Source organism: Sporothrix brasiliensis, assembly GCF_000820605.1.
Source record: "Sporothrix brasiliensis 5110 chromosome Unknown Cont21, whole genome shotgun sequence".
Lineage (NCBI taxonomy): Eukaryota > Fungi > Ascomycota > Sordariomycetes > Ophiostomatales > Ophiostomataceae > Sporothrix > Sporothrix brasiliensis.
Window position 1 is genome coordinate 648,221 of NW_024467140.1, and position 12,260 is coordinate 660,480.

The window sequence follows — 12,260 nt, forward strand, 5'->3', positions numbered from 1 at the left end:
AAAGCGAGAGTATAAAATGACTTTGGACAGACCGTGTTCACAGAGCCGTGAGAAAATCATTTTGAGATGGAGCTGCCAAATTACATTGTCTCGGTAATGTTGTCATCACTGAAAAACCTAAACCTAAAACTACGACGTAAGGGATTACTCGATCTCCGAAAGCAGCGTGTCGTTTCCTATTAGAGAGAGCTTGGTCGTAGTCAGCACTCTGTTTTCGAAACTGACTTCCCAAGTAAGTATGTTGTATTAATGTCCCATAAGTGAGCAAACGAGTGTGGCGTTTCTCAGCTGGTACGACGGGCGACTAAGTCGACTTTTTGCTATCTATTCATATTCGGCCACTAACGATTGCGGTTTTTTTTGTTCTCTCGTTGGAACCCAAGAAGCCACGGTCAAGCTTTTGCTGCGAGGACGCTCTTATTTTGCGCCTTGCCTCAAAAATCACCTTATGATTTTCAATGCCTCTTCTTACGGGCGCCGTCTTTTGAAAAGGATCATGACATTGCGAATTTACAAGCCGATCGAAAATGAATTGACGGAACAGCACATGGATTGTTAGCAAGATGCCCCGGCTGTGCTGATCATAGCGAACATCCTGACTTCCAAGTCCATATTTCTTTTGCTTGCTTTGGAACTACCACAGTTAACCTCTTCAGTGCTGCGAGTGCCCTTAAGTAAAACCTGTAAAAGGTTTGAATGTGTGCATCGTATGCTGGCCCTCTCCTTCTCAACCCCCATGGCTTCGGTAGTGGCTCGCACAGGTCCCTATTTACGTCGTGGTCTCGACCGTCCTCGGTCGTCACGTTTTTGGTTGTCACAATGTCGTGTTTATGTCTTACCTGCCGAGTATGTCTATACTCGTCCTACCACAGGCCACCACCCAGTCTGCCAGTGCCACTTCCCGGCCTTGTGTAAATTGCAAGCTCATGGTACTTGTGTCTTGACCGCCACACGTTGGAAGCGAGCACTATTTACCTCGCACGAATGACAAGCTGGTGCCTGCATGCACGCCGTTCGTCGTCCTCGTTGACGTTGTCCCTGTCTGTCTCGGCGCTGTCTCACCCTCGTGTTTTCCTGCCTGATGATGCATTGCTTTCCAGTCGTCTCCCTGTCTTGCTCCCCTTACGAGGGGAGCAAACGCAATCACTTTCGCAGTCATTCCTACGCCATTGTCCATTTCTGCTTACGGTTAGAGAAACCTGCCGACTACCACCATGTCTGGGGAGGTGTCTGTGGATTATGAATGAAGAATGACATGAGGGCGTTCCGGGTCCCTCCAGAACGTCGTACGACATACATTCCTGCCCATCACCAACCCACAAGGTAAGGTCCCAATTGCGGTTCAAGTTTAATTACTGCCCCTTCGTATGTTCTTCATTTCGCCAAGCACGAGGCTGAAAAAAGTGACTAAAAACTTACAGCAAAAGGGGGGCTGACATCAGAGGAACCGTGGTCCTAGGTACGACCATACGTAAAGCCACACGGGTTGGCGCATTAATTCGTATTCATCTTCCTGGGCGCAGCAGTCACGGACAAGTTCGCCAGGCGACAGGCTTTTTTAAACACTGCATGTCGTCTTACGCCATGTATCGTCCTCGTTTTCCTGTCTAATGCTATTATGCAACTGCGGGTTCTCCATATTGACACGCCACTCTTGTCCGTTACTTCCTGCGGATGCAGTCCTCGTCTCCCTTCCTTCACTTTCGTTTTGTACCCTTTTGTTATTTGCCTTGGGTTCGTGCCAAGTAGGCTGGAAGAAGCCGCAGACGACCTTTTCCTCTAATCGCCATTGGTGTGTGCCTGACAAGAAGCACTAGAACGGGTCTGTCGTATGTGACGGAGAGTAGCGCCATTGTATTCGTAGTGGATCGGAGGGCATTTAGCAGCCTCTATTCCTGCGCCTCGTCATAAAATAAAACCCTAAACAGAAATACAGTCGCACTAGTATTCTCCTAAATAGGGGTTTTATTTCTCGCCCCTCCGCTTTCGACAGTGCCGATCACGCCCTGTCCTCTTTTCCCGTTTCTTACTCACTACAAAAGTACGAGCTTTGCTTCTGCCTCACAACACATCGCCTGTTAACTGGAAAGCCATACGTGTCCCGTTCTCACTAAGTCGTACGCATGCGGGTACCCCGAAATATTTCATACGTTCGGTAGCGCTGGGCGGGAACCATCGCCAGATTCGGTATCATCTCTGACCAGTGGCTGATGAAGGAGAGGTGCCCTTCATAATAGCAGAGGCGGGACAGTTGTCAGTTTAAGTGCGATGATTGCCTTCACGTTGTAGAGATGCCTTTCGCTCGTTCCGTTCCTCAGAGCCTTATGTCGTATTTACAAACGTATAATATCCCTTTTTTTGTGTGTGGCGTCCTAAAATGAGTTTGTTCCCTCGTGCTCGCTACTTTCCAGCCCCTATTATTTACCATTCAGCAGGGGCTCTCAATCCTTTATATCGCTCTGCCATTTGCCATATTTCATACTGTCCTTTCTTGATCCTGCCAGCATCTCGTTCCACCTCCGACTGTCACCTGGTAACGCCGTACATTTTCCAGGTACGTTCTTTCAGCCTATGGAGTGGACCTGGCGCTGAGACAAGGGTTCCTCTTGAGCAATGTTGCTCTTCGCCTTTTCCGTCTGCAAGTCTTGCAGGCCTTGGCCAGGCTATATCCTTACTGGATCTACCCCCTGGCCTGCTGCTAACACCTTTCTTCTTTCTTCTCTGCGCACTTCAGCTTCCAAGTAAAGGAACCCCCCCAGAACAGTTATCGGAAAACCCACAATTTTGCTCCTGCCCCTAAACCAATACACGCCAACAAATTCAGCGCGCCCGCCCCGCCGAACCTGTCCTCTATCGCAGCTTCCCCCTCCTTTTCCTTCTGCATCTTTCCCCAACTACGAATTTCTCTGCATCACCAACTTCAGACGAACCTCTGTCACCGTTTGGCAAGCTCACATTCTCCTCTCTGACACAATGGCTTCTCCTCTGTACTCCAATGGCCAGGACAGTACGTTTCCGCCCCTGTTGCGTGCAGCTCTAGTTTTTTATGAATCTGCTGGCAGCGCCCATTACCCCTCCCAACAAAATTGGCAAATAAACTGACCCTCACCGCTCCTCACACAGCTGGCCGTCGCGCAAACTTCTTCGAGGAGTTCGGTGTCTGGAAGGATGCTCCCGTCCTCACTGGTAGCACCAAGTTCGAACCCCTTCCCGATGTCAAGAACATTATGATCACGGGCGGCGCTGGCTTCATGTATGTCCTGTCTCTTCCCGCTTTTAGAGGGGCCGTCCCGCTTTCAAAAACGCTTTGCGACGGCCTTGAAGTGCATCGTCCCTTTTACTACTTCTCGCACCTCGGTTGAAATGCAAAAGCTTCATTGTAGTGGCAACAATGGATGTGCTAAAACTCCTCTTATAGTGCTTGCTGGCTTGTGCGCCACCTTACCATCACCTACCCCAACGCGTACAACATTGTCTCCTTTGACAAGCTTGACTACTGTGCGTCCCTGAACAACACACGCGCCCTGAACGATAAGCGCAACTTCACTTTCTACCAGGGTGACATCACCAACCCCTCAGAGGTTGTCGACTGCCTGGAGCGCTACAACATCGACACCATCTTCCACTTTGCTGCCCAGTCCCACGTCGACCTGAGCTTTGGTAACTCTTACGGTTTTACCCACACCAACGTCTACGGCACCCATGTCCTGCTCGAGGGTGCCAAGAAGGTCGGCATCAAGCGCTTCATCCACATCTCCACCGACGAGGTGTACGGTGAGGTCCGGGATGAGGATGATGACCTGCTGGAGACCAGCATCCTGGCCCCAACCAATCCCTACGCTGCCAGCAAGGCCGCCGCTGAGATGCTTGTCCACTCCTACATGAAGAGTTTCAAGCTGCCCGCTATCATCGTCCGCAGCAACAATGTCTATGGCCCCCATCAATACCCAGAGAGTGAGTGTTTCTTGTACCAGTAGAAGACTGCCTGCCCCAACCCTCTGTTTTCCCCTTTTTGAGTTGTTTACTGACCACTGTTGCAGAGGTCATCCCCAAGTTCACCTGCCTGCTGAACCGTGGTGAGCCCGTTGTCCTGCACGGTGACGGTAGCCCGACACGCCGCTACCTGTTTGCGGGCGATGCTGCCGACGCCTTCGACACCATCATGCACCGTGGCGAGATTGGCCAGATTTACAACGTCGGCTCGTACGACGAGATCTCCAACTTGGACCTGTGCGGCCACCTGCTGAAGCAGGTCGGCATCCCACATGACACCCCGGAGGAGTTCAAGAAGTGGGTCAAGTATACCCACGACCGCCCTTTCAACGACCACCGCTATGCTGTGGACGGCACGAAGCTGCGCCAGCTTGGCTGGGAGCAGAAGACCAGCTTTGCCGACGGCCTGCGCATCACCGTCGACTGGTACAAGAGATTTGGTGAGCAGTGGTGGGGCAACATCGGCAAGGTGCTTAGCCCCTTCCCCGTTGTCGTCGACCGCCTTGTTGTTTCCGATAAGGAGCCCATCTCGGACAGCCCGCAGCCGAACGAGACTTCCAAGACTGCTTAAACAACCGAATGACCTACAAAGGCGCAGTCACTTTGCACTCATCATGAGCCAAATGGAGTTATTCCGCTGTCGATAGTCAAATGCAGGTGAACTTTGGCGGCTAGGCGCAGTCTGGCAACAAGGCTACTTAGAACCTCCCATCTCTCTCTGAAAGTGGGATACGCCAAAGTTACGCGAATTGCCTGCTACGGTAAAGGAGGCGAGCGGCCTGCGCTGGCGGGCCATAGAAAATTATAGACATGATTTGGTGTGAATAAGGAGGGAGACGCTGTGAGTTGGGACAGGCTAGATGAGTATTTCTTGGTCAAATCGTTTTGGGTATATCGCACTTGGGTTTGGGTGAGGAGGAGCTCGTCCTCTTTATTTTGTCGATGCAAACAGCTTCATTTTGGACAGAAGTAAACCTTGGTGTAGACTTTTGTTTGTTTTGCTTTACTTCCACCGTTCTTTTAATTTTGATTTCTGGATCTTCAATAGACTTCTTATATATCCTCCCATTGTATATAACAATAATTTGGGAACCCGGCCGACGACGCGTATTATAAGCTGCTCATGTAATGCACGTGTGCGGCTTTTCCGGATACTGTGTCACTATTTGTGATACCTGTCGTTGTGCGCATAAAAGCTTCTGGAGGTGCCGGAGAACCAACGGGCTGAGTCCCATATTGCTTGGCGCACGTAGGTTAGTGCGACCTACACTTCCGACCACGGCCTTCGAGCCCACATTGGTTGTGCCTCATCCTTGATCTGGATTTCAACGTTTTTGCCATACTAGGACCAAGTTGGATAATCTCTGAAAATCTCGCAAGTGTGTAAAGTTATCATTGGACACCGCGGTCGGTATTTTCACCATACTGCGATCTTGCTGCCCCGGTCTGTTTTCATATCCGCTTCATCACGACTATCATAGTTCATCGATTAGATACCTTCGGTCAAATGAACCGGCGAATTCGCCTGTGCCCGGTGAGTGAAACGCCATGCCACACTCGTTTCATTTTCACTTCATCTGTGCTCTTTCGCATCGTTCTTTTAATTGTCGCCTGTAGGCTGGCATGCGCCCCCCGGCATGAGCTGCTCGAGATAGCGTGTCTGTACTGCTGGATGGATTTATGGAAGCCTTTTCTGGCTTAGCGTCCTTGTCTGGCAGTCAATACTCCGTTGGTAACGAAGAAGATACTACAGCACTTCTAATGGCGGAGCGCTTGAGATCTTTCTTCCTGACCATTACGACCCCATCGACTTCTTTTAGAGCTGGGGCGGAGTTTCTTAATCGGCGTCAGCGTCGAACCGGTGACACTTTTCTTCCATTGACTTTTTAAATCTGTCTCTAGGCCGAGTACGGCCTCAATTTAAACTGTTGCTATATATATTCAGGCCGGGGGGTGATAAGAATTGTCGAGAACGAGACAAGACACGGCGAAGATAGAGTTGGTAGGGCGTCTGAGGGGAGAAATCAAACCCGAGTCGAAGATTTTCTATATTTAATTTATCGCGTCAGACCCTTGCGGGCGGCACGGTTCCCAAGAAAGGGGAAATATCGAACAACGACACGGAAACACAGATAAAAGCCCAGATTGCCGCTTGTTTGCAATTCTAGTCAGACCTGACTAACGTCCAACGGGCTCGGGAAGCCGCGAGCAAGACCCAGTGTGTCGGGAGGAGATGAAAAGGAGATGAAAAGGACCCGCACAAAGAGCGTAGGGAAGAGGAGGAGAGGTGGGAAGGAGAGTAAGGACAGTCTTCCGCTCCACGAGGTACGTCGAGCCATTGGTTTGTTTCCGGTTCTATCTCTGGTACTGAACTTCAAGACCTGGGTTGAACCACCGAAGCGATGCCGCTCGGCCGTTTTACCTAAAAAGCCTCCCGTGGTTTGTTTTGTGTTGCAATATCCGAAGCGTAACCATTTTGTTGGTCAGTTTTCGACACCTTTGTTACTATCTTTAGTACCACTCCGAAAAACAGCGCCAGACTTTTACTTTCAGCGCATTGGCAGTCTTGAACCACCAGCTACATGGGCTTCGTTGACGGTCCGTCTTCGCTGCCTTAACAGCTGTTTTCCGGCTCGACCTGTCGCTTTTTGCTGCCCATAATTAGCAGAGCTAGCCGAACCGCACCTGGCACACCGACTGATTATCAGCCACTCGAAAGGTTGATTTAGTTCGCGTTTGTATAATCTCCATATAGGCTCGCTTGTTTGGTAAATGGCTTTTCAAAACGACATGTGGCCACCATTATAAGCCCGTCAGATTGTCCACTTGGACGGGACAGCAACTATATTAGAACGTATGAATATTCCTCGCAAAGTACTTAAGATGCCATTAGGGCTTGTCCTGTACTTACTTGTGTGTACAGGTAACAAGTACGACATACTTCTTCGTCTGATGAAATACGGATGTACATAATACTGCTTTGGTTGCATAGAAAACAAACATGCAGGTTGTGCTTTCCGGCTTCCCCGTTCGGTGTCTTTCTGTTCCTAATGGGATTTCTGGGTTGCTTTTGTCCCCATTCTCTTGCAGGATGCATGTCCCAGGAGACAAGGTCGTGGGTCTTTTTGCTTTCTTTTTTTGCCTATTCCATTTTTCGTGCTGACCAGGCCTCCGGTATCCGCCCGATGTGAGAAAGGGATCCCACTTCATACGATGTAAGCATACGGTTTGGGATCTTTGCACAAAACAAGAAATCCACTCCCCACAAACGCGGCGCAGATTCTCGCAGAACCAGAAAGCAACTTGAGGGAAATCGTCGAGTCGTGTCGAGTGACACCGTCAAAGCTGCCTGCTGGCAGTGGCATCGACGATTGGCCGACATAGCATGCGCTGTAGTCCCCGTGTCGCCCGTAGTTAGGGAGAATTACTGTGTTATATGTCATCCTCGTTCTGTAAAAGTAATACTGCTCCTTAGAACGACAGAGTATCGTTCGCAAGGGCAGACTGAAGATCGAAACAAAAATATGCACTAACGGAAAGGCCCTAGGGTAGACGCGCCGTTCTGGCACCGGGCCAGGGGCGGGCGAACAGAAACTACCGCCAAGGCAAAACAGGATCACAAGAGACCTAAAATGTTGACAACGTCGAAGGCGAATTTGTTAGTGTGTTTCCCGCCTTTGCGTTCGTCCGCAGGGATGCCCGGGAAGGAGAGACTTTCCAGGTCCTGGTATCGTGCACATAAAGGGCGATCGGTAGGGAAAGGAGCCATCGAGTGGAGCAGCATCGGGAGCGAGTAAGGAGTCCAGAGTGGAAGGAACGACGGACGATACACATCAGATGAGGGCTACAGGCCGTACGGAGACGTCGTAGATTTTCAATTTTTGGAATGTTCTTGGAGCCGGGTGCCACAAGGTTGAGATTTAGAGGGCGTCGAGAAAACAGGAAGGTGCTCGGGGCCAGTTACGAGTGAGAAGCAGAGGACAAGCGTATAGCGACAACCACTGTGAGAACGGGGTCCAGAGCCTAGTTCAACCTGGGTAACTTGCCGTATGAAGCAAGAGAAAGAAAAAGTGGACCTGCCCCGACTCCTGCCCCACACCATCGCCCCCAAAACGGATCACAGCTTTGGCGCATCTTGCCCAAGGCCCCTGTTCTCCATTTCCGTTTTGTGCTAGTGCTGCCAACGTGTTCAGCCAGAGCTGTCTGTTGCTTCTGTTGTGTCTGTCGTGTCTTTGAAGGAGTGCGTGAAAATGATGCCGAAGTGAGGGACAAAGTGCTCCGTAGTTGTGGACACGCTTCGACGTATACCTGGCTGTTTCTCAGTCGTGCCTGCCTTCCTCTATGGGACGTATTCGCACCCTATTTGGCAGTCACTTGTTTCCTCTTGCTCTCATATCAGTTACTGAGTGATCAGCTTCCAAACCGAGGACCAACCTCGAAGCTACAACATTTTACGACATTACATTTTGAATTCCCATTTTACAGTACTTCACCAAAAACTTCACTAGCATCCCCCCCCCCGGGCCCCCAACTCTACTTACCCAGTCCCAGCTTGCCCAGGAACACGACCCTCTTTGTACGCTACCCATTCACCCATCTCCATCTGCCCCCTCCGGTGGCCGCACTAAGCTGCTCCTGTCCTGTCGTAATGACCAGGCCTGGGCCAGGCCCCCTCTCCCCCCTCTCAGAGCGAACCCAGGAAATCCGAAGCATCCCAGGATATGCCCAAGAAATTTCGTTCGGGACCGGAGCCGTTTTTGCTGTGCATTGCGACGTGAGCTCCGCACGACGACCTACGACGTGCTGCATATTGAGCCGTGCGGCGTTATTTGGCTCCCTGTCTACGACGTATCCTGCGCTCTTCGACTGGGCCTTGCGTCTCCGTTTTCTTTTCTTTTTTGTACCGGTGGCCATTCGCTCCCTCTTTTTATTTCTGGTTCTTTTGTTTTTGTGGTCCTTGCAAACTTACACCTCTTATTTACCTGGACGGTCGGCAGCCTGCATTCTTTGCCCGCGTCGTTGTGCGCTTGACTTGCCTTTGTTTCTTTCACGGATCTTTGTTTGTGTCTGTTAGTTTGTCACACTTCCATCTTCAATTGCCTCGTTGGTATTCAGATCTCGTCTCCCCAAACGTTTCAACTGTCTTCACAGGATCTTCTCAATCTCCAGCAAGTCCAGACGACTCTTCCCGATTTGCTATACCTTTTGTCTCTTTCCATTCGTTTCAATCTTTCGCCACAACCGAGACACGAAAGCCTTTCCCCTTGTGCGATCTCAGTCAACCAATTGCGCTCTTGCTTGCGACTCGCCTCGTACAAGGCCACGGATCTTTCCCCGAGCTACAGATTTCGTGTACATCTACTTTTCTCCTCACGCGTCAGGCCATTTGCCTTCTAGGCTCGTTCTGATCTTGCAATCGTTAACTTGACAACGGTGTATTCTATCCGGGGAAAAAAACACCCCCACAAGCATATTGCGTTGGTTTAGCACCTCGGACTTGGGCGAGCGTTGCTCTTCTTATCCTGTTGCAAGGGGTGGCGTTTGGCTACCGGGAATGCCTTCACGACATTTGCGCCAGAACAACGGAAAGAGTCGGACTACGTACGTGATCTTGGGAAAGGACTAGGAACGGGAAATCCACAGGCTTGGAAAAACCCAAACCGGACCTGGAACCCACCCATCTTTTTTTGGAGTGCAATAAAGCTACCCCGATCGCGGCAGGAGATGCAAACGAGCGATATCAACACCGTTTCTCGCCCCCATGGATCAGAGCAGCAAAGCAACCACGGGCAGGAACAGGGTCAAACAGTCGGCATAGGACCGACGGCAACGGATAACACGTTCGCAAACAGAACCGACAGTGCCACGGGAGAACTAGTAAACGACAAGGAACAACAAGGACAGCTAGGCCATCAGGAATTAGCAGCCCCAAGCCGAGCAGTGGGAAGTAGTTTGCACAGTGGGCTTAGCATATCTGAACATATCTCTCTCCTTGTCGACGAGATACGCATAGGTGAGGAATTGGCCGACACAGCAAACATGCCGCTTCCCGAACCAGATACAGACGTACATGAGAATATTCTCGAGGTGGACGATGAGGACGGCGAGTCGGCGGAGCCACACTATGCTGCCAGCGTATACCCCGTGATTCCAGTTCGCTATCGCGTCGAGAGATTTGACGCAGCGACCATGTAAGTGCTCTCAATGCGTTATGCGCCTCTAACTAACCGAGAAGAAACGCCATGCATCCATTGGCTCGCGAACTCACCTGCTAACTAAAGCTTCTTCAATGTCATAGAAACTCTTCTTCTCGTTCTCTTTACGAAGAAGAACTCGACTACGTCATGGAAAACGGCCGCCGCTACTGCGGCGACTACATGTTCCCAAATGATGACCTGGAACAGGACCGTCTGCGCGTTGTCCATCAAGTGTTTTTGAATGTGTTTAACTTCGAGCTCACATCCGTACCGCTCCAAGATCCCAGACATATTCTTGATATCGGTACTGGGACTGGCGAGTGGGCAATCGGTATGGCCGAGCTGTATCCTACATGCGAGGTCGTTGGCGTGGACATCTCAGCTATCCAGCCCACAGCTGTGCCTCATAATGTGTTTTTTGAGATTGACGATTGTGAGGTAAGCTATCATCTGTTCTTGAATTCTATTTACCGACTCCTTGTCGATCGGAAATTTTCTGACTGGCGATACCAGGTTGAATGGATGCGCCCCGAAAACACTGTGGATCTCATTCATCTGCGAGATATGGCAGGCGCCTTTGAGGATTGGGATTTCATTTTCCGCGAGGCGCTTAATTGCCTGAAGCCTGGGGGTCATATCGAGGCCCTTGACTTTCACGACCAGACAGGCCAGACACACCATTTCCTCTCTGCTTTCCCCGCCGACGCCCAGATACACTCCTTTGCCCGCGCTATCGACGAAGCTTCTATCAAAGCAGGTCGGCGTCGTGGCACACACCACCTGACGGCCGATCGTCTTGAACGCTTGGGCTTCGTCGATGTCAAGATTTCCGAGCACGCCATTCCGCTGAACGCCCACAACGACTCTGTCGCCAAGATGTGGCTCATTGCCTGTTTACATACGGTCGAAGCTGGTTCATTGCGCCTTCTCACAAAATATCTCGACTGGGACCCTGCTCATGCTTTGGAAGCATGCGAGGAGGTCTGCCAGGAGATCAAGGCTAAAGCCTTAGACCGCTCCGCACCACCCAACAGCCTACAGATCTCGCTTCGCGTCCTGACCGCCCGGAAACCCACTGCGGAAGACCTGGCTCATCTGAAGAGCAGCAACGAAGCAAGGCCGTCTACCGCCAACCCAAGTGCCAAGAATGGCATTGTTGTCGACGATAGCTACAGCGGATACGGAAGCACCATCGGTGCATAGTTTCACCTGCACCGGCACATTGCGGCTTTTTTTCGTTTCTTCTTCATGATTGCTCATTTTCCGGGGCTGGCCTTCACTTCTCATGCCGTTGTTTGGCTTGGTTTACTTTTTTTTTTCCCCATTATGCTTCTTTGTGACATATTCCTTTATTGTTTCTTTTGGTTGCTGCCGGGGACCAGGCTTTGTCTCAGTTGCCTTCATCTTGATACTTCCTGCGCCGAACTCTGGTACTCACTGACGCGGGAGGGTCTCTTCCGTCTGCTGGCTTGAGAGACTAAATTTTTTGTTTATACCGTTGGCGACCAGCTGCTACCGCCATTTATTTTTTTTGTGCAGATACCCATTTTTCTCTTCTTCCAGAATCGGCATATCTATCTTTTTGTTTATTTCTTGTGCAGGGTGGCGACTTGGTTTTTGGACTTTTGGACGGGACTATAGAAGGTCATTAAGAAGCAACTTAATATCTATTTTCTAAGGCCCCTTTGTTATCTGCTTCGTAGCTTGAACACAGAATCTGAGAAGCCGCTGTGTAGCTAAGCAAGCCTGTGAAACGAAACAAATCTACTTAACTAGCCCTTAAGAATTGAATTCGCAAACCTTCGTGGAGTAAAAGTGGCAAAGGTCTTATTTAGTAGCTCCTGAATTTAGCGGGCTACCGAATGCTTTTGTTAGTGATAAGACAGCATAGCTTGGTAATGCCGCAAGTCACCGCTTTTTGAGGCAGCGCTTATTGTTATCTCCTTGTGGGGAGCTTCCATACCCGACCTTCTGCGCATACTCCGGGTCGCACAATCTCTCACTTCCCCTTCAGCGTCCCGGCCCGCCATCCCTACCGAAGGCCATGTGAAAGCACCCCCAATACACGCA

The 12,260-nt window shown here is 50.5% G+C and overlaps 2 protein-coding genes across 2 annotated transcripts; both read left to right on the forward strand.

Annotated features, from left to right (window-relative positions):
• Positions 1-2,973: 2,973 nt before the first annotated feature.
• Positions 2,974-4,564, forward strand: SPBR_04933 (dTDP-glucose 4,6-dehydratase; the record flags this gene model as incomplete). Its single annotated transcript, XM_040763210.1, has 4 exons — positions 2,974-3,007; positions 3,124-3,253; positions 3,419-3,954; positions 4,041-4,564. 4 exons carry the CDS (start codon positions 2,974-2,976, stop codon positions 4,562-4,564), a joined length of 1,224 nt encoding a protein of 407 aa, XP_040615220.1.
• Positions 4,565-10,032: 5,468 nt separating this feature from the next.
• On the forward strand, positions 10,033-11,393 carry SPBR_05004 (methyltransferase type 12; the record flags this gene model as incomplete). Its single annotated transcript, XM_040763281.1, has 3 exons — positions 10,033-10,184; positions 10,292-10,628; positions 10,704-11,393. 3 exons carry the CDS (start codon positions 10,033-10,035, stop codon positions 11,391-11,393), a joined length of 1,179 nt encoding a protein of 392 aa, XP_040615221.1.
• Between the last annotated feature and the right edge of the window lie 867 nt (positions 11,394-12,260).